Raw genomic sequence first — 23,770 nt, forward strand, 5'->3', positions numbered from 1 at the left:
CCCTGAAGCTCTTATGGAACTAAAATAATGTTGCTTAAGCATCAAGCATTTTACATTTCATTGTGTTTCTAATGTTGGTTGAACACTTGGAACCGTGAATACATATTGTCGGCAAAATTTCCACCATATATATACTGCACTTATTGTGAGAAAGGAGACGAAAAAGGACAGTGCTCCCACCATCCACTGTACATGCCAACCACCTATGTATAATTTCACAACACAACCTGTATTCTCTAAAGGATGCAACAGCTCCCCCAACAGGTTGAATAATGGTATAACATGAAAATAAACTAGATGGAAAATACTAGTCCAAATGATTTGAGTACCTAAAAGTAGTACAACACCTCCATCTAGTTATTGTTATCAGAGCCAAGGCTCTCATAGAACAAAATGTACCCATGGTCTGTATTAGTTGAGTATTCCTGTGGTGATCCAAAGAAAGTTTGCACAGCAGACTCATCAATCATCTCCACGTTTTCGTCATCAAAAAATAACCAGTGGTTATGGCTTTTCACAAGGCTGACATAATGTCCATGGTTGGGACCACTCCCAACATGAACAACTACTGCAAACAGAGAATACTCATTATCTGCATCTTCAACAGTGTTGCTCAACTTCAGCTCAAGGGGAAAAACAACCCGGTAAGATAGCTTCTTGTACCGGCCAAGCTGTTCCATGTATTTAAACCGCTTGAGATGAATGACCAGAATGTGAGGCGGTTTCTTTATCTTCATTCTCTTCTGAGCTTCTTGCAAACTAATATCAAAAGAAAGTTCACATCTTGGTCATCAGACTGGTAAATAAGCATGAAAAAAAACAGACTGATAAATGGTCATGACATCCTGTACACACTGAACTGACATGACCCAGAAATCCCATTCAGATGACAAATGAAGTGCCAAGCAATGGAAAAGTGAACATGTTCTGGTCTGCTTATTGAAAATAAAAAGGAGATAAAAGTGTCCATAAACAAAAACCTAATATTCAAACTATTTGACATATGCTTCAACACAAACAATTTATTTCCCCCTCCAGTTAAAAGAAGAAAAGGATGGCGTAACATAAAAGACCGAGACTATTAAAAATGATCTAGATCTGAACAGATATCCGAAAATTTGGTTTTTCACAAAGTCTATTGCATCAGTTAAAATACATGTTAAACAAGCAGCAGCATTTTATAGCTAAGGACATGATTCAAAATGGTTGAAAACAGACAGTATATTTCCCAAACCAGTCAAGAAACCAAATAACAGCTGAAGCACAATATTAAAGCCATATACCTGCAGCATTTGTCGCAGAAAAATTTGTCCTCAGCATTCAAAGTCTCGGTGGAACTGAAATTTTTCAAACAGCTTGTAATTGAACTGTTTTGCTCAATATCAAGGCTCAGGTCAAAAAATGTTTCGTCCCTAGCTGTCACAGTTTCACATTGCAAGCACCTCGTCTCATTGGTGAGTATTCCCTAATCACAGAAAATTGCAACAATGAAATTCCACAACATGGATATAAATCTAAATTTTGTGATCAACAGTGAAAATAACATCAACCACCGCCCCGGAAAAATAAAAATAAATAAATAATAGCTGACAGAAGCAAAATTATTTTCATTTCTACTATTATTATTGTTATATTATAATCATTTTCATCAAATGTGACATTTAAGTTAGTTTATGATAAGATGATGAAATTAATAAGAATGAAACAACTGCTTTAGTATCTCATATAATACGCTGCTCCATCATACAAGTAGAAGCAAATATGAACGGATATTCACAAAACTGATCAGTATCAAGGCATACACAATTGATACTCCCTACAAATTTATTGCAACAACGAGAAAAAAAGACAAGAATAAATTGGCAAGCAGGTTACCTGAAAATTTTTGTGTACCCAAGTAATTAAAGGTTCTTTCTGAGGCCCATTAGCATGTCCATTCTTGAATCCATTTGCAACCTTTTCAGAAGGTGCTGGTGTCTCTGGATCAGTCTTTGATGCCTGAGCCTCTTTTTCCAGAATGTCGACAAGTTCATTCAGCAAAAAGTTCAAGAATTCATGGGCATCCTACCAAAAAGAGAAGACCGACAGTAACATTGTTGTTTTAGTGAAAAACTAGACAAAATATGTGGCAATGTGCAAATAAACAATCAATGATAAATAATGAATAAACTTGTATGCTACAGTAACAAATATTGTGAACAAAAATCTCATCTGCAAGTAACAAATTGTTGTCATTTTCACTAAATAAACATCCAACATTGGTTACTGAATTAGTATTTCATTTTCATGAGAGAAAAAAACTAATCAGCTGAACCACCATCTGTATAACAGTGATATGTAGCCAAATGCATGAGCAAGCTTAATAAAGTAATGATCCTATACGCCAAAGTGATGAGGAATGGTTGCAATATGGAAAAGATTATGATTCCAGGATATATAATAAATAGTAGTTAATAAATATCATATTAAAGTCTTAAATTTGATTGAACCTAACTCAACCCTTACAAAACCGACTTGTAAGAAGATAAATGTCTCGCACTTATAAGTATTTATTTATTCGGGTTATAAGTTTGTATTGACTATGGTGGGACTCTCATCAGAGCCAACAGACACTCCTCACGCCCATGAATGGACATTTGGACCATGACTTGCAGGATCGATCCAAGCCACCAATGCAAGGACTTTCGGCCCCCCAAAAAAAGAATACTTATCCCAAGTGGTGGATTTTCATATATTTTGGTGTCTAATGAGATTGCAAAAATTTATAGCGGCACAGTGGTTTTCCTTTGCTTTGCAAATAGGAGCCTAAATTCAATTCTTAGATAAGCCTTTTTTGCATTTTAGTATTTCTTTGCCCAAAAAATAATGCCCAAAAATAATACCAGCAGGATTCAAACCCCTCGCAGTTGGGAAAAACAAGCAAGCTAAACCACAGGATCACAAACAAATATCTGATAATATTATTTTAGGTTTTTTGTTTGCAAATTATTTTTTATGATTTTAAATTAAAGGTCTCATCTTGGAATTTGCATTCAGCCTCAATATGTTTTGGATTGACCCAATTGACCAGAGTGGTCTAATAACAGCCTGTTAAACTAGCTTATGAGGTGAGAGATGTCTCCCACTTATAAATACTTTTTCAATGTGGGACTGTCAACATGTAGTACATGTTCACAGGCTAACAGCCTTGTATTTTCTATGAATAAAAAATATCTCAAATGTGTAAAAGTATCGTAATCATTTCAACTAATGGCTGTTAACTAACAGTTCAAAAGAATTTTCTGCTCATCAAAAAATGTCTAATAATTCTGAGGGAAAAATTGCATGTTTTAAATTTGGTCCAATCTGACAGAATAAGAAAGTAACACTGGTCTACCTAATGATCTACCAACTGGAATACTTGTTGACGAGCTCCCAGTATTACCATCTGGAAACATTCAATATAGATAATAGCATTTCTAACTAGGATCCATGTGCAGAAAAGCTGAAAGTTGGATGAAAGGAAATGTGAATAAACATGGAGCAACAGCTACTAGCATCTTTGCATAATCATGGAGCAACAAATAGCATAGGCAAACCTTGCATACAAACTCGTATCCAAACTAATATCTTATTCGTGTATATATGTATAATTATATTTTATAATATAAACGTTACTGTTAAAAGAATTTACAGATTTCATGACTAATGATTTGATGTACATGAGCTTATTCTCGACATAAGGCACATACCTGATGCATATAGCTACGAAAGAGTTCATTCTGTTTTTTCAACCTCTGTACAAATCGCTTGGGAGCAATGACACCGGTTTTCTTCTTCTGTGAACTTATCTATACCAAAAATAAACAAATATGTTGCAATCAGGACCAAGAAAGACATAACTAGACATGTAAGTACCATTAAGATATAGTTGATAATTGATAGGATTTATAGAAATGATTTATTTCAGGTTCACAAACCTCTGAAAGTAAACTTTCCTGTTGGGTGTATTATGCATCTAGCTGATTTTAAAATGTGCAAAGACTAATTTTCATACTATCCAAATGCTGAATAATCATGGTGTAGCTTCTTTGGTCAGTTAGCAACGACTTATTTATGTTTATATCTAGTAGGTTACCTTATCTTTTATTTTCATACTTGTTTATCTCATGCATGACAATACTTCAACCCACAGGCAATAACAAAAAAAAGGAAATAAAAAATAAGAAAATCTGGTAGGATATATGATACTAAAGAAAACATGGTTATAAAACTAAGGATAGTAATAACCACTTTGAGCCATTCAAATAACAAAACTGCACTTGTTCCATAAGAGCAAATGAATGAAGAATGCAGAACCAGAACGTCAACGGCTTCTTTGACAAGAGTCTAAGGCTAGCACCATGGCAAAAATTTGTGAAGGCAAGACAATACAAATTCTCAAACAACTGTGAACCATGCTTGGATCAATCAAATAAGACAAAGCATAGAGGGGTCACACATGTTATGCATGAAATGTCCAAACTACAAATTGATTACTACCTGTGAAAATAAGTCAGCTAAGCATGTCAAAAGATTTTCTTCCGCGTCCCCTATGCTTTTGCTATTTCCATAATATTCCAATAGTTGTTCCCGAAATGGAACACAGAAGTACAGTGCCTGCAGAAGGTGTCAAAATGAGTAACTTGATAGTGAACAACCGAGAATACCTACTCAGAAAATAACAAACACGGCCACTTTCAAACTCAATACATAGAATCATATTTAGACCTGTTTGGACAAACAACTTCGGTAAGTGTTTCAATAACATAAGATAAAATAAAGTAAAATAGTTTACATCTGAGCTATAAGCTTTTCTTAAAATCATCTTGAAGAGCTTAAAGAAATTAGTTGAAAAACAATATGGACATGTCATAACCTGATTACAAACAGACTCAGAAGTGATTATGCTAATAGATAATCCAATCAAACACGTCCATAATTCATCAATTATGCACTTAAAATTTCGGGTCAACAACATATATTCAGAAAGTAAAACAATCACAACCATTAACAGCGTGTTTAAAACTTACCAACCCTTATATTGAATCGATAAAACCATTGGAACAAGTAAAGAAAATACTATTTACAATGAATCGGATTGGAAATTGAAAGATTAGAGTATCGATGGAAATTGAAAGGTTAGAGTATCGATTGATTATACCTGCAAAACGCTGTTGCAATAACAAGTGTTGCCGAAATTTTCAAGACCGAAGTAACGTTCTCCTTCAGGGAATTGGTCACCTAGAGCCTTCTCAAGCTTGGAACCAGCAGCACCCATCGGCGCGTCAATCGATCGCGATAAACTCAGATTCCAATCCGATTCAACTCAGTGATGCGAACCATGAAATGTTGAGTTCGCCGCTTGGATCGCTATGGTATGTTTACGGAGTGAGTTTTCTTAGGGTTATTGAATTTCCTATGGATATTATCGCAGAAGAATGAAACGAGGGTTTTGAGAGAGAGAGAGAGAGAAATGAGCTTAGCTGAGCAACACAAGTTGTAAATGCAGAAAAAAACGTTGAAGGAAATCGGAGTCTATATTTATTTATTTATTTTTCTAACGAAAATATTAGTTGAATTAGAATTAATTTCATTTTTTTTGGTCGGTAATAAATTTTATTTTTTAATTCAACTAGAAGTCTACCCACACGATGTGCCGAAATTTTTTATTGAATTATTAATAATAAGTATTTTATTTTACATTAATAATTTAAAATATAATGATATGAATTAACAATTATTTAGTAGTTTGTAATTTGTGTGTCTTAAAAAAATAATATATTTTTAATAAAATAAAAAAGAAAATAAATCAGAGTAACAATAATAAAATTTATAGAGTACAAAATATTAAAAACAATGTTTTTATTGCTATTGGAATAGGAAAAAAAAATTAGACTAACTAACAACCAACAATTTTTAAAATAAATGTAAATATTGTAGAGTCTATCAAATATAAATCATAATTTTGTAAAACTAATAACTATTAATTTTTCTTTACTTTATATTTTAGTCTTTTTAAATTATTTAAATTTATATATGATCTCATAACCGACAAAAATCAATATTCGTTTAACGTAATCCACAGATAAAAAAAAATAACAATAATTAAATAGTTTGTATACTTGAAAATATATATATATATATATATATATATATATATATATATATATATATATATATTTTCAACAAAGTTAATAAAAATGAGAAAAAAGTAATGAGTATAAATAGGAAAAAAATAATAATATATATTTTTAACAAAATTTAAAAAAAGTATAGTGTAAAAATAGGGGGAATATATAAACCGATTTTTTTATCCAAATAACTTCATTTTAAACAAAAATATCTCAAAATAACCCACATTTTAAATTAATTCCCAGATTATCCCACTTTTCAAAAAAAAACGTCAACACATAGATATCAGATGAATTTGCGCATATCCTTAAATTTAAAAAGGAGACGTCAATTGAATTGGCTTCTGCACATGGTGTTGTCAATCCAATTGGTGTTTGTGCGTAAAGAATGAGAGGAAAAGACAATTGGTCTGGCGTCTGTGTGTATTGTGTAAATTTTTTTATATATATAGAGAGGTGTGGTGTGATTCATTTTTTCACATCTCTTTTCATTATATTGCAAACATGGTTCGTCTTCGTCGTCGTTATAGGAAAGTGATTTATTTGAGAGACAAGTCTATGATGGAGATGCTCTTCTGGAAAATTTGTTAGACGGATACATACTTGAAGACGAAAAAATTAGAAGTATTGAGAGACACGAAGTCGTACGTGGGTGGGTGCGAGTTAAAAATGATAAGGATGCGAGGGAAATGATGTTTAGAGCAAATGATATTATTTTGATTATTGTAATCGGTTAGAAATGTTATTTTTAAATGTGGTGGTAAGGTATTTTTATGTGTTTTAATATTTGTTGTTTGTGTTGTTTATTCAGACCTATTCGCTTTCAAGTGTGTTTAAGTTGGGGTGATATTTGTTGTTAACATTGTTGTAACAAAAAGTTATTAATTTGTCAAAATCAAAGGTTACAAAAATTGAAAGAGGTGTTAAATTATGATGTAGAGGTTGCTCCGAGATTGTGACATTTTTTCTTATTGTGTCAGAGTTGATGACATATACTACATAATCTTTATCATTTTATCAATCGTATCCATTTTTGTTCTAATACGCGTGTTGTTTGTAACCGCGCGTGTGTTAGCTTTGATAGTTTTCTCTTTCATCACTTTCATACAACACTCACTGAATAATTGATTTGACATTAACACTGCACTTCATCTTTCGCCTTTGGTTGCGAAAGTCGATGCCAACCTAAAATAGATTGTTATCACCAATGCAGTTATTGGTAGATTTCTAATGCATTTGAAGACGTCGTTCATGCATTCCACAAGGTTTGTTATCATGTGACCTCATCGACATCCTGCGTCAAATGCCCTTATCCACTGCTCTAATGGTATGTCATACATCTACCTTCCTGAATCTGCATTTGACAATCTAATTTCCTCACGGTAATGTTGAAATGACGGTTGAGTTAGAGCATATCATGCATTCACCACTTTTTTGCGAAGGTTCTTGTCTTTAATTGCACGCATGAAGTTTTGTGTTATATGTTTAATGCAATAGACATGGATAGAAGAAGGATTATGCAATTCGTTATCATGGTTATTGTAAGCACTCTCAATAACAACATGTCTGCCTAAAATCAAACAGAGATTGGCTTGTGGAGTGACATGTGTTCTGAGATAACTAAGGAAGAAATCCCAACCACCAACAGGCTCACCTTCAATCAGAGCAAAGACAATGGGAAAGACATTATTGTTGTCGTCTTGTGAAACATCCATAAGCAAGGTGCCTTTGTATTTTTTGTATAACCATGTTCCATCAATTTGAATAATAGGTTTGTAGAATGCAAAACCTTTTATGCATAGTTGAAATGCCCAAAAGAGTCGGTGAAATATTCTATTTCCACCAACACAAGTTTCGTCTGGCATAAATGTAGGGCAATGTCTCCATAATTGCAACAGTCTCTAGTGCGTATGTCTTAAGTGCCCATAAAAACCGTGGCAATTTTTTGTATGAATCCTCTCAGTTTCCGAATACTTGTTCAATAGTCTTTGTTCTTGCAATCCACACTCTCTTGTAAGAAGAAGTATAATTATATCGTGTGACGATATGAGATATTATTATACTCATTTTCACTGATTGGTCTTTGTTAACAAGCGGCAAAATTTATTGACATATCAATTCAGCGCTTATAAAAGCTATCTGCCAAGAATCATTTCTCTTCCTATGAGACGCAGTCAGCCGAAACTTGCAAATAATGTTACGACATTCAATGACATACCTTCTCGAATCAGTGTGTTTCATAGTGAAATCAACAGAGTTATCCATGTGAATTTTCTCAATAGCTCGCAAACATTCTTCTTTAGTGCGAAACATGTATCCCATTTTTAACTCACCCTCTGACTGTGGATACAGGTTGTAAAAATATTGTCGGTTGGATTTGAGTTCCTCGCCAAGGATATGTACTTATATGATCGATGTCAGGTAACTTACACATAAGAAGGTTCAACATCTAATCCCCCCCAACATTGTTAGACCGGTTACTCACACCCCTTACTCATCAAAATTATCGGTCCACAAACAGACAGACTTACGACCTTAACACGCCAAACACCCAACCACAATACCAAGAGCATACCCCGTACCACCAACAACAAGAAGATCATCATCAAGACACCAACATTTTTATGCACCCAACACATCACCCTACCATTGATACCTTAGCCAAAACACTCAGCGATCATTTAACATTAACCGTCGATACTCTTACTATAGTCAAAAAGCCCAAAGATCACAAAACCAGAACATGCAACAATCATATGGCTACCAAACACCACAACAACCATTTAAATATTTCTTCGACGCATCATTCACACCAATTTCGTCATTCAATCGTCTCGATTACCCTCCAATAACTCAAACATAACCCAACTACTCTAACATGGGTCACGAACTCAGATATGGAGGTAGCGCTTCATTGCATACACATGACTAGCGGATTTGTCTGAATATCTTAGGAAATCTCCTGCAGGTGGTGGTGATGTTCATGGGTCCTCAAATCCTCAAACACCTGGAATGAATCATCAAAGTAGGTTAGAGTCACGTGCTCGGGTAGCTAGGAGATATGGTACCGGAGGTCGGTTAGGTCAATATGGTCAATGACATTAATCTTTTTGGTATTTGTATGTAAACGCATATTAATATTAATATCAATTGGTCTGATTTCGACTTTTATATAAAATATACATTACACAACACACATAAGTGTCAGATCAATTGGTGCCTCTTTTTAAACTTAACACATAAGCGCCAACTGGATTGACAACATTAGGTACAGAAGTCAATGCCATTGGCACCACCTCTTTAACTTAAAGAGCAAACGTCAATCATCTGCCACAAGTTCTTCAAAGTGGATTATTTTGGAAAATTATCTAAAATGTGGGTTATTTTGGAAGTATTCTTTTTAAAATATGGATCATTTTGATAAAAAAATTCACAGAAAACATTAGAAAGAAAAAAAAAAAAAAAAAAAAAAAAATATATTATATATATATATATATATTATATATATATATATATATATATATATATATTATATAATATATATATATATATGTGTGTGTTGTGTGTAATTTAATATTTCTTCATTCATTAAATTAGTGTCTTTATGCAGAAACTAAAAAAAGAATAAATAATTAAATAAAAATAAAATATAAGTAAGGCAACAAAAACAAATAATAATAAAATTTTAATAATTTGATTAATTAATTAATTATTATTTACTTGTTTTTATTTAATTAATTAATTGAATATGTGGATTTATGAAAAATTACATGGGATAGAAATCTAATTAGATTATTAATTTTCTTGACAATTTGATTTATTAATTATTATTATTATTTATTATTTATTTAATTAATTAATTAGGAATGTGGAAATAAGTGTTTTTGGATTTATTTTTCAGCTAATTTTTTTAATAAGGTGTGTTAGAAGTTATTGGGATGACTAGGGAGTTAATGGTGAAGTGGGTGGAAATGATAAGAGGGATGTGATTATTAATTATTTAGTAATTTAATTAATTAATTATTATTATTTATTTATATTTATTTAATTAATTGAAGACGTGGGTTTATGAAAAACTAGGTGGGTAGAAATATAATAATAAAATTATTTATTACTTACAATTAAATTTATTAATTATTTATAGGATTATAATTTAGTATGATTTAAGTTTTAATTAGTTAATTAATTAGTAATATATAAATAAGTGTTTTTGGATTTATTATTTAATTATTAATTATTTTGATAGAAATTTTGGCATAAATAATTTTACACACTAAAAGATGTTTGCCTTTAAAAAAGAGCAAATTTTAAGAGTATGGTTGTTTATTTCAATTATAAAGAAATATAACTATAAGAAATTATTCTTAAATATAAGAAGTTAGTGTTGTGTGTAACCGTTTCTTATTTTTATTATAATAATTAAGAAATTATTCTTAAATATAAGAAGTTAGTGATGTGTGTAAGAGTTTCTTATTTTTATTATAATAATTATTAATAATAAAATTATTTTTCTGTTCTTACTATGATTGGGTATTGAACTCAGGTCCTGATCCATGGCATTCATGAATGTTACTGCTGGGCTGCTTTATTAAAAATGTATTTTAATTTTGTTCATATCCACATGATTTCATTTTTATTGATTATTATACCTTATTATTTAATCTTTGAATTAAATTTGTGCATAAATTAAAATTGATTTATAATGTTATTATTTTGTTAAGCAATTATATAAGAGATTTTATTTATTTATTTTTGTTTTCTCATATAATTGAGTTACTATGTCTAGTGATCGTTATAATTTTGATTAATTTGGATTAGCCACAGTATCCTTAAATTAATTGTGATTATTTTTTTAAAGTTTTGAGATCACATAAATTATTAGACATAAAATTGTAATTAATTATACGTGGTATAATGGATTTTATCCTACAAGAATTTTTATTATATTTGTATGATTAATTGGGATAAAATGTCAAAATATTTTCATAACTTGCCCACAGGAATTATGAATTGGTACATAATTTGATAGTTTTATCATAAAGTATTAATTTTGGATAGAAAAACAAAATTATATCATGCACGTAAAGTGTGAGGTTTGAAAAATCTATCGCAATTTTTTTTTTAAAATCTTATTACATTAAAATTTAGCCCACAGGTAATTTTTATGTTGCAAGATTTATTTTATGGTATGTTTATATTGATAATACATACAATTTGGATAATATTTATGCCTCAAATTTTGACATCAATTTTATTTATCTTTTTAGCTTTTCAACCTGCTAATTTTTGTGATATTCGATGTGATATTCCTAAGCTCAGAGGAGATAACTATAAGGTGTGGAAGGAAAGAATTCTCCTCCATCTAGGATAGATGGACATAGATTATGCTATTAGGAAAGACGAACCACCTGCAATTACAAATGAAAGTACTCCAACTACAATCACACTATATGAGCGGTGGGAGAGATCCAATCGGCTCAGTGTGATGTTCATTAAGACTAAGGTCACATGTGGAATACGTGGTTCTGTCGATCAGCATGAGAATGTTTGTGATTTGCTGAAAGCCATTGACGATCAGTTCGTCACTTCTGAAAAGGCTTTGGCAAGCACATTAATTATGAAATTTTCCTCCTACCGACTCACCAGTGTGAAAAGTGCGTGAGCACATTGTCATACCCCAAAATTTGCCCATTAATATTTTAAGACATTTTTCAGGGCATTCCGACTCATTTTTATGACACTGATCTTAAAGGAACAAAGGCCCAGCTCACGAATGGCCCAATCCAGAAAATGGCCCAAACTGGCCTGTTCGCTACACGTTCGCTACAAGCTCGCCTAGCGAACGTTCGCTACACGCTCGCCTAGCGAACGTTCGCTACACGTTCGCTACCAGCTCGCCTAGCGAAGCTGACAGACAACAGAAAATTTCGGGCTTCATTCTGAGCCCATTAGGTCATCAAAGGAGTATTATAAATACCCCAACTCCAGAAGGAAAAAGGACGAAAACAGAAGAAGACGAAAGGAGAACCCTAGCAAGCAAACCCTGATACTCATTGGAGGCAAACCTGGAAGGAACTCGGCGGCACCAAGTTCCACCTCCACCCAATTCAATCCGATTTGCCGATTCGAAGTCACAACTCAGCTGCTAACAGGTTTACATCGCTATCATTGTTTTATATTCTTAATTTGCATATGACTTTATGATTAGATTTATGAAATACCTTAAGTTTGGCATATGAACTTTAGTATATACCATGCATACCTTAAATGATTAATCGTATAATTGCAGTAATGAGATCCATAAGGCATAAAATTGGTTGAGATTGTACTGATATCATATTCAAAAACCAGCAGCGCTCGCTAGCACATCGCTAAGCGAGCCAGTAGCGAGTACTCGCTAGGCCTTCGCTAGGCGAAGCAGGGGCGAATGGAACAGCGGCTGTTTCATTTTTTTGGCTGTTCTATCTTATGTTATTATAATTCTGCATCATGTGGTTTGAGTTCATGATTGTTGTGTTTATTTTATGGTGCAACTTTCAATTATATTTTATCTCGATGCTCTAATCCGTGTGTTGAATTGTGTAAAGGTTTACATGTTTCCAAGGAAATGGCCGGCTAGGCATTCCACCTTATGGGTGGGATACCCTTATGGAGATTCAATCTGAATTATTCAATCGATTTTAATGTATTAATTTTATGGCAAAGATCCATCCTAATGGCTTAATTGTTCTTAATGTATTGGTTTTAATATGAATCTAATTACCTACTTGATGACGGCTACCTAATTAATTGTAAAACTTTGCCTTTAAATAAGTGATCTTGGACCTCTCTTTATTGCCTTACGATATTACGGTATTACGGTCATGTCCCGCGAATGTGGGGATACCCTTAGCAAAGACCCTTCGATTAAATCATCATGTCCCTTTAAAATAAATCATAGTCCCTCGGATGTTGCCTTCGAATATATGATTTTGTCCCTCGATGACCCTTCGGTGTAGCCTACGGTTAAATGATGATCGTCCCTTCGAATGCTAAGGTATCCTTACAACTGTTGCCTTCAATGACCTATCGATGACCCTACAATGACCCTTTTACATCCAAAGGATAAAATTACTTACTTCTCAATAGTAAGGACAGTTTTACCCTCATAAGGATAGGAAATGCCCATAACGACCTTAGGAAGGTATAACTCTCAATTACTGGATCATAACCTAAAACATTTCCCACCCCTCACACTTTGCAAATCCTAGAAAATCACCACTTGGTATACATTCATACTAGAATCATTACCAAGTTACATTTTTCTAAACCGTTTTCAAAATCAAACGAGATAAATACTTTGTATACATTCATACGAGAATCATTACAAAGTTAAACTCTCTTTTCGAAACATTTTTTAACAATTCACGAACACTTTTCAGACAAAATATAAGTGATCCAGCAATTAAGAGCCCATGGATAACCATGGATACAAAGGGTGCTAATACCTTCCCTTTGTATAATGTACCTCCCGAACCCAAAATCTATTGAGGTCTTTCCTGTTCTTTTCCACCTTTCCTTATTGGATAAAAGAAAAGTCGGTGGCGACTCTTGCTATCCGCGACATTGCGATAAAAAGCAAAATACCCCAAGTCAGTTCACCGTATGACAGAACTGGCGACTCTGCTGGGGACACTTTAAAAAGAGAGGTTACCTTAAAAACAAGATCACTTATTCCAAATTGTCTGATTTACTTTTAAGGGATTGCTTGGGTATTTTTGATTGAAAGATCCTACACCCGGATCTAGTGTACCTTAGGTAAGTAGCAATAGATCATCGCGACTATCCGGCGTATACTGGAATGGTTAAAATGATGGCTACGGTTAATGTGACACTTTGGATGTCCTGATGTTCCTCATGTTTACTTGAGGAAAAATTTGGCTTCCGCGTGGTGTCATCAAAGCATTAACCAGACCTTTAGAACCCTAATTGACTCATCTTAGCCATTAGAAAGTAGTGAGATAACTGACTTCGGTTCCGAATGGGGTTGGTTGAGACTCGATACTACACTCTTTGAGATTGGACTTTAGGGAAGCTTCGGTCAACCACTTGGTGTTGCACTGAAGTGGACTTAAGGGAAGGTCAATGATTTGAGATCCTTCTAGAACCCGGTTACTATTCTAGGACAGGTTGAACCAACCAAACTTCAGTGGGGAGGGTATTTACCTATGGAACTCATGCAAGCCTTAAAACCTAGGAATGATGGTTGTGTGAATTGCTTGTGCTTGTTATTTACATAACATCATAACATCATAACATCATAACATCATAACATCATGACATCGTGGCATTGTACTAACCATTTCAATGACTTTAAAACATGGAAAACATTTCATACATGGCATAGCATAGCATCACATTGCATAACAGGTACTCTAAAGGGATCAATGTTCTCACGGTTTTCCTCCAAACAGAAAAATGGATCTCGAACAAACTGTCAAAGATCTCCAGACTCAGAATGCTCAATTCAAGGAGATGATGCTAAGCTTATCCAAGGGGCAGGAGGAACTGAAGGCTCTTTTGCTCGAAAAGAAGAAAGAGAAGAAAGCTGTGAGTTTCATTAACCCGGGAAGAAGGCGTAAAGGACAGGCCACAGGAGTCAAGTTTGGAATCCCGAATGGTCCAGAAGAGGGGGCGGAGAATGATTCAGAGGAAGAGAATGTTGATTTCTCCAACCCTGAGGATGACGATGAAGATTATGAAAATGAACAGTACTCTCCAAGAGATGATAAGTATAAGTTGCTGGAAGAACGTATGCTAGCTATGGAGGGTCAGAAGGCGCCCGGTCTGGATTTCGAAAGTTTGGGTCTGGTCTCCGATGTGACCATTCCTCGCAAATTCAAAATCCCCACTTTCACTAAGTACGATGGTGCGTCTTGTCCTCAGATGCATCTGAGAGCTTATGTGAGAAAGATTCAGCCGCATACCACTGACAGGAAGCTATGGATCCATTTCTTCCAAGAGAGCCTGTCTGGCACACAGTTGGAATGGTATTATCAGCTCGAGAGCTCTGACATCCGCACCTGGACTGATTTAGCAACAACTTTCTATAAACAGTACCAGTATAACTCTAAACTAGCACCTACCCGGCTACAGTTGCAGAATATGACTATGGGATCTAAAGAAAGCTTTAAAGAATATGCTCAAAATGGAGAGATTTGGCTGGCAGAGTCAAACCCCCTATGACTGACAGAGAATTGGTGGACATGTTCATGGGCACACTGACCGGCCCATTCTACAGCCATCTGCTGGGAAGTTCTTCATCAGGTTTCACTGAACTTATATTAACAGGTGAACGTGTTGAAAGCGGCATCCGAAGTGGAAAGATACAGGCGGCTACCTCTGCAAGCACCAAAAGGTCCTATCAGGGGAGGAACGAATCAAATGCTGTGTACGGTCAAAAGGGTCGTAACAAGAAAAACCGTGACCACGACATTAGAGCAGTTACGATTGCAACACCACCATCTCAAAACTTCCAGCCCAAACAAGACAGACCAAGAAGGCAGTTCACCAGGATCAATATGACCTTGGCACAGGCACTGCAGGGAATGCTAAAGGCAAATTTGATCACCCTTAAAGATCCTCCTACAAATCCCAACACTACCTCTTCTCGTTATAATCCCAATGCCAGGTGTGCATATCACTCCGATAGCCCCGGGCATGATACAAACGATTGCTGGTCATTGAAGAATAAGATTCAGGATATGATCGAAGCTGGAGAAATTGAGTTTGAGCCTCCGGAGACTCCTAATGTCATCACTGCTCCTATGCCTAACCATGACAAGACTGTTAATGCTATGGGTGACGATTCTCACATTTCCAATGTGGCGGACTTAACATCTCCTCTCCCGATCATAAAGAGGAATTTATTGCAAGCTGGTTTATTTCCAGGTTGTGCTGAAGATTGCAATCTCTGCATACTCCGACCCGAGGACTGTTTGAAATTGAAGAATGGTATTCAATGGCTGATGGACGATCGTACAGTTCTCTTCGAAAGGATTCCTAAGGCGGAAAACCCTATTGAAGAAATATTTGTGATTGCTAGGTCCAAAGTTCCAGTGAAGATTACCGCTACCAGGGCGCCTGTGAAGATTACTGTTGAGCCCAGGGTTGCTCCCCTAATCATCACTGCACCTAGCCCGATCCCGTATTCCTCAAGCAAAGCTATTCCGTGGAATTATGGTGGTGATGTTTACGTCCATGGCGTAAAGCAAGTTGGTAATTCTGCTAATCCTAATGACATTGTTGGGACTAGTAAAGTTACTCGAAGTGGAAGGATATTCTCTCCAGAAATCTCACCTCCTGTCCTTGAAACTCGAGGAAAGGAACCAGTCAATCCTTCTCAGTCAGAGACACCGGTCGAAGTTACTCCCGAAGATGTTGCCAAACAAGAAATGGAAGAAGTGCTGAAAATCATTCGCAAGAGTGATTTTGATGTTGTAGAACAGTTGGGGCATACCCCGTCTAAGATCTCGATGTTATCCTTGCTGTTATCTTCTGAATCTCATGCCAATGCATTGATAAAATTCTTGAAGACTGCTCATGTGCCTCAGGAAACATCTGTCGATCAGTTCGAAAATTATGTTGCTCACTTGGCTGTTGACAATGGCCTAGGCTTTTCCGATGCTGACCTGACACCAGCGGGAAAGAATCACAATAAAGCCCTGCATATCTCCATTGAGTGTAGGGGAATCACTTTGTCTCATGTGTTGATCGATAATGGCTCTTCCTTGAATGTGCTGCCAACAGCTGTGCTGGATAAGCTGGACTGTAAAAGCATCGAACTGAAACCTAGTGACATTGTGGTACGTGCTTACGATGGTGCGAAGAGTGTTGTCCATGGCGAAGTAGTCCTCCCTATCAAGATAGGACCTCAAGTCTTCAATACTACCTTCCATGTAATGAACATTCGTCCTGCCTATTCCTGCTTACTGGGACGCCCTTGGATTCATGGGTCAGGTGTTGTAGCTTCGTCTCTCAATCAAAAGCTGAGGTATCCCACAGAGGGCAAAATTGTCACCGTGTATGGAGAAGAAGAGTACATTGTCAGTAGTGTGCATGCCTTCAGATACGTCGAGATGGATGGTGAATTCATTGAGACTCCTTGTCAGTCATTTGAAGTAGTTCCTCCGACCAATCCTGTCCTTAAGCCAACTTCCGGTGTGCCCAAGGTTATTCGGACTCCTCCTGCTATGATTTCTCTGAAGGACGCTCAAGCCGTGGTTGAAGATGGTGGTCGTACTGGCTGGGGTCAATTGATCGACGTACCGTACAAGTCTGACAAATTTGGTCTGGGGTTCAGCTCTGACAAGAGTCAAATTAATGTTGTAGAAGATGCTGACAGCGATTGCGACCTGGATAGTTGGATTTTCCCAACAATTGGTGACGGACTCAATAATTGGAAGGCTGAAGACACTATCCCGATTTCCTTTAGTCAGGAGTAATTGTTATTGTCTATTTTAGTGTTGCAAATTTTTGTTTTTTTTTTTACAATTGAACTTCTCCAAGCGTTGTGTCTATGCCCGGGGCACAATAGCTAATTTGTTAAGGGTTTTGTCATCTTCATAAGCATATTCATATTCAATAAATCAGTGGACTTTTTGCATTCAAATATTGCGCTCTTTATCTTTTCTGTCATCTTCCAAACGAGCTATGTTTTCTTACACACACTCACGTAACGAATTGCAGATCCATACCCACTCTGGATCCTGTTGACAATAGTTCTACTACTGTTCATTATGACTTTGAAAATCCGATCTACCAAGCCGAGGATGGAAGTGAGGAAGATTGTGAAGTACCTGGAGAACTTGCCAGACTGTTACTGCAAGAAGAAAGGACTATACAGCCACACGAGGAGTCAGTTGAGATTATAAATCTGGGTACCGAAGTAGACAAGAAAGAAGTCAAAATAGGAGCAGGCTTGGAAAACAGTGTCAAAAGAAGGTTGATTCAGATGTTACATGACTATGTAGAGATTTTTGCTTGGTCTTATGACGACATGCCAGGACTGGATACTGATATAGTAGTACATCGGCTGCCAACGAGGGAAGATTGTCGTCCTGTTAAGCAAAAGGTTCGTCGCATGCGTCCTGAAATGTCTGAGAAAATCAAAGCCGAGGTTATGAAACAATTTGATGCAGGTTTTCTGGCTGTTACTTCTTATCCTCAATGGGTTGCTAATGTGGTACCGGTGCCGAAGAAGGATGGCAAGGTGCGAATGTGTGTAGACTACAGAGATTTGAATAAAGCGAGTCCCAAAGACGACTTTCCACTTCCGCACATTGATGTTCTGGTAGATAACACCGCTCAACACAAGGTGTTCTCATTCATGGATGGATTCTCAGGTTACAACCAGATTAAGATGGCGCCTGAGGACATGGAGAAAACTACGTTTGTGACGCATTGGGGCACGTTCTGTTATAAGGTAATGCCATTTGGTTTAAAGAATGCAGGGGCAACGTACCAGCGTGCTATGGTGGTTTTGTTCCATGATATGATCCATCATGAAATAGAAGTGTATGTGGATGACATGATAGCCAGATCTCATACTGAGGGAGAGCATCTCGATCATTTATACAAACTGTTCGAGAGGTTGAAGAAATACAAGTTGAGGTTGAACCCGAACAAATGCACCTTTGGAGTAAGATCCGGCAAACTCTTGGGCTTTATTGTCAGTGGTAAAGGGATTGAGGTTGACCCGGCTAAGGTGAGGGCTATTCAAGAAATGCCAGTTCCCCGTACAGATAAAGAGGTCAGAGGTTTCTTGGGACGTTTGAATTATATTGCCCGATTTATCTCCCACTTGACTGCTACCTGCAAACCCCTCTTCAAACTACTGAGGAAAAATCAAGAGATGAGATGGAATGATGAATGTCAAGAAGCTTTCGACAAAATCAAGGAGTATCTTCAAAAACCTCCCGTTCTGATGCCACCAGTTGAAGGAAGACCTTTAATCATGTACTTGACCGTGTTAGAAAATTCAATGGGGTGTGTGTTGGGACAACATGACGAGTCTGGCCGAAAAGAGCATGCCAAATACTACCTTAGCAAAAAGTTTACCGACTGTGAAACAAGATACTCACTGCTCGAGAAAACTTGCTGTGCTTTGGTCTGGGCTGCTCGCCGACTAAGACAATACATGTTGAATCATACCACTTTATTGATTTCTAAGATGGATCCTATCAAATACATGTTTGAGAAACCCGCTCTCTCCGGAAGAATAGCAAGATGGCAGATGATTCTAATAGAGTATGACATCCAGTATACTACCCAGAAAGCAATCAAAGGAAGCGTACTAGCCGATCATTTGGCTCATCAAGCAGTGGATGATTACCAATCTATGAATTTTGAGTTCCCAGATGAGGATGTCATGCTTGTTACTGATTATGAAGAACCTGGACCGGATGAAGGACCCGAACTAGGATCCCGATGGACTATGGTTTTTGATGGATCTTCTAATGCATTGGGCAATGGTGTTGGTGTGGTAATCATTTCTCCCGAGGGTTACCATACGCCTTTCACTGCTAGACTATGTTTTCATTGTACCAATAATATGGCTGAGTATGAAGCATGTATTTTGGGACTCAAGGCTGCTATAGACCGGCGGGTCAAGTTTTTGAGTGTGTACGAAGACTCAGCATTAGTAATCAGTCAGATCAAAGGAGAATGGGACACTAAACATCTGAATCTCATCCCTTATCGAGAGCGGGTGTTAACATTAATCCCATACTTCGAAGAGATTACATTCGAACACATTCCACGAGAAGAAAATCAGTTGGCAGACGCATTGGCTACCATGTCATCTATGTTCAGAGTCAGATGGGACAATGAAGCTCCCAGGATCACCATTGAACGACTAGATGAACCAGCATATTGTTATGAACTTAACGTTGCTGAAGTAGAAGAGAAACCTTGGTTCCACGACGTAAAAAGATATTTAGAAGCTCAGGAATACCCTAAAGGGGCATCCATCAATGACAAAAAATTCCTGAGGAAGTTCTCCGCTAAATTCTTTTTGAGTAATGGATTATTATACAAACGTAATCATGATTCGACTTTGCTTCGCTGTGTGGATAAAAAGGAAGCAGAAAAGATTATGGAAGACATGCATGATGGTATTTTTGGGACTCATTCTAGTGGGCATACGATGGCCAAGAAGATTCTGAGATCAGGGTATTATTGGTCTACCATGGAAGCTGATTGCCATCATCACTCCAGAACCTGTCACAAGTGCCAGATATATGCGGATAAAGTACATGTGCCTCCTGCTCCATTGAACGTGTTGACAGCACCTTGGCCCTTTGCAATGTGGGGCATTGATATGATTGGGGAGATTAAACCTACTGCTTCTAATGGACATCGCTTCATCCTTGTCGCTATTGATTACTTTACAAAGTGGGTAGAGGCCGCCTCATTTGCTTCTGTCACCAAGAATGTGGTGGCACGGTTCATCAAGAATAGTCTTATTTGTCGATATGGCATCCCTGAAAGAATTATTACTGACAATGGTACTAATTTGAACAACAAGATGATTACTGAACTCTGCACGCAGTTCAAAATAAAACACCATAACTCTTCTCCGTACCGGCCAAAGATGAACGGTGCCGTGGAGGCTGCTAATAAGAATATCAAGAAGATCATACAAAAGATGACGGTGACGTACAAAGACTGGCATGAGATGTTACCGTTTGCTCTTCACGGTTATCGCACTTCAGTACGCACTTCGACAGGAGCAACTCCTTTCTCTTTAGTCTACGGAATGGAAGCCGTTTTACCAGTGGAAGTTCAGATTCCCTCTCTAAGAATCATGAAAGAGGCGGGCTTAGATGAAGATGAATGGATTCAGACTCGACTCGATCAGATAAACTTGATTGATGAGAAAAGACTTGCGGCTGTTTGTCATGGACAGATATATCAGAAACGCATGACCCAGTCATTTAACAAAAGAGTCAAGAGACAGGTGTATCAAATTGGCGACTTGGTGGTAAAGCGCATCACTCTACCACAAGGTGATCCCAGAGGCAAATGGATTCCCACGTACGAAGGGCCGTTTGTAGTTAAGAAGGTATTCTCTGGTGGAGCCATGATACTAGCTACAATGGACGACGAAGACTTCCCGCATCCCGTGAACGCAGACATAGTCAAAAAATACTACGCATAAAAGAGACCTGCTAGGTCGACGTACCTAGGCAAAAGTAAGGGCATCCCGGCGAACCAAAAGGGTTCGGGCAAAAATTAGGGATAAACATATAAAAATGTACACCCGACGAGTCGAAAACCTGAAAAGGCGGCTTGGGCAAAAAAGGGTATCCTGGTGGACTGAAAACCTGAAAAGGCGGTCCAGGCAAAAATTAGGGATTAAAAGCGTATGACTATGTCCCGTTCTCAGACAGCTTCATCCAAGTTCAAAGGACTGAACAAGCTAATCACTTCTATCCGACAGCAGGAGATGATAGGCTTAAAGACATAATGACAGTAGTGGGATTAAAATCAATAGGACTTTTTCTGCATAGCTTTCTCTCTGTTTTCTTGACAATTTCCTCTTACTAGGATTTCTGTCTCCTTGTACACAAATTGCCTGTTTATAGGCCCTCTTTCAAAATCAATATAATTTCATTTCCAAAAAGATGCTTTTGTTTTACTCTCTCTGTTTTGTTTGCATAAACGTCCATTGATTTAGTTTGAATTGATATATGCATTTGAATATGATTGATGTTTACCACAGATGCGTGCATAAAATAGAAATAGCGATTACTACGAGACTTCAGGATCGAGGAGAAGGTCTAATCATGCTTTCCAATGAATCCGTTGCTAATCCGATTCCCCAGCAAAGCCAGTCATTCCCAGAAGAGAGTGGCATTACTAGACAAATGGGTCATCTCTTCCACCCCCAGCCAGGCTTCTGTTGAACATTTCTACCATCAGACAAAAATCAAGCATCCCCAGCTAAGAAAGGGTCATCGATACCAGTATCTCCCAACCAGAAGATTGAGATTTATTTTCCCCAGTAGAGTCCTCTGGAAGGACTTTTCAGATGCATAATTCATTCATTACATCATTTCACAGCATACGCATGCATACATCGTTCGCAGTTATTTTCGAAAGCATAAAACATCTCATGCATCATGACAAGGCATGAAGCTAACTTTATTTTTCAGGTTAATTATTCCCCTGATACAGTCAAAACAAAGGTCCATTCAGACGGACATCCTCATCAATTACGTTCAGGATTCAACTACATCTTTCAGATATACTCCATGTCAACATTCATTCCGACATCCTCCTAACGATGGCATCTATAAGCCCATCCCAGACATTTATTGCAAATACAACATATACAAATACTATCAGATATAGCTTAGCGTACGGTTCATTCTGATTCAGCTCAACATATGACTCTTTCAACTCAGATGCGATCTAACGTACGATCCATTCCGACCTTCAACAACTCCAATACGGTCTAGCATATGACCCATTTGGACCTTCAAGGCCTCAAATGCTACCTAGCGTACGGTACATTCTGAAGTGTAGTCTGGCGTATGACTACCCCCTTCATCATCAGGTACAGCCTAACGGACGGCTCAGTCTACAACTCAGATACGATCTAGCATACGATCCATTCTGATCCTTCACCCCTAGTAACGATACAGCCTAACGGACGGCTTGTTCCGCAACTTAGATACGATCTAGCGTACGATCCATTCTGATCCTTTATCCCCAGCAGTGTATGACTCATTCGGATTCTTATCTCATTTTGGTTCGGCACAACATATTACTCCTCCAACAATACGGTCTAGCGTACGACCCATTCGGATCTTCATTCCTCAGATACTACCTAGCGTACGGTACATCCCGAGGTGTAGTCTAGCGTACGACTACTTTTCGTCAGATACAGCCTAACAGACGGCCCATTCTGCAACTCAGATACGATCTAGCGTATGATCCATTCTGATCTGTTATCTCCAGCGGCGTATGACCCATTCTAACTCCCCAGTGAAGTCGACGACCTAATGAATGACTCACTATACGGTCTGGCGTATGACCAAGTGACACCCATGACTTCAGATATCTTCTAACGTACGACGCACTCTGAAGCTCTCATCATCAAACTTCCTAGATGGCATCTTTAAGCCCATCTCCATCAAGACTAACTAATTGACAAGCAAATTTTTGGGGCGTTCTAAGTGTTCAATAATCTTCCACCTCCAGACCACGAATGGCGTACATACCATTCTGACTCTCTCGGTTCAAGAATATTGAACAGGGGCAGCTGTCATACCCCAAAATTTGCCCATTAATATTTTAAGACATTTTTCAGGGCATTCCGACTCATTTTTATGACACTGATCTTAAAGGAACAAAGGCCCAACTCACGAATGGCCCAATCCAGAAAATGGCCCAAACTGGCCTGTTCGCTACACGTTCGCTACACGCTCGCCTAGCGAACGTTCGCTACACGTTCGCTACACGCTCGCCTAGCGAAGCTGACAGACAACAGAAAATTTCGGGCTTCATTTTGAGCCCATTAGGTCATCAAAGGAGTATTATAAATACCCCAACTCCAGAAGGAAAAAGGACGA

The 23,770-nt window shown here is 37.2% G+C and overlaps 1 protein-coding gene across 1 annotated transcript; it reads right to left on the bottom strand.

The window, feature by feature from the left end:
* Positions 1 to 20: 20 nt before the first annotated feature.
* On the bottom strand, positions 21 to 5,540 carry LOC127107831 (ubiquitin carboxyl-terminal hydrolase 4). The gene is made up of 6 exons (XM_051045161.1): positions 5,183 to 5,540; positions 4,522 to 4,638; positions 3,732 to 3,830; positions 1,876 to 2,064; positions 1,284 to 1,465; positions 21 to 759 (listed from the first exon to the last, which is right to left on the bottom strand). Exons 1-6 carry the CDS (start codon positions 5,297 to 5,299, stop codon positions 354 to 356), a joined length of 1,110 nt encoding a protein of 369 aa, XP_050901118.1. The 5' UTR covers positions 5,300 to 5,540; the 3' UTR covers positions 21 to 353.
* Positions 5,541 to 23,770: the final 18,230 nt, after the last annotated feature.

The sequence above is a fragment of the Lathyrus oleraceus genome, chromosome 7 (genome assembly GCF_024323335.1).
Source record: "Lathyrus oleraceus cultivar Zhongwan6 chromosome 7, CAAS_Psat_ZW6_1.0, whole genome shotgun sequence".
Classification (NCBI taxonomy): domain Eukaryota; kingdom Viridiplantae; phylum Streptophyta; class Magnoliopsida; order Fabales; family Fabaceae; genus Lathyrus; species Lathyrus oleraceus.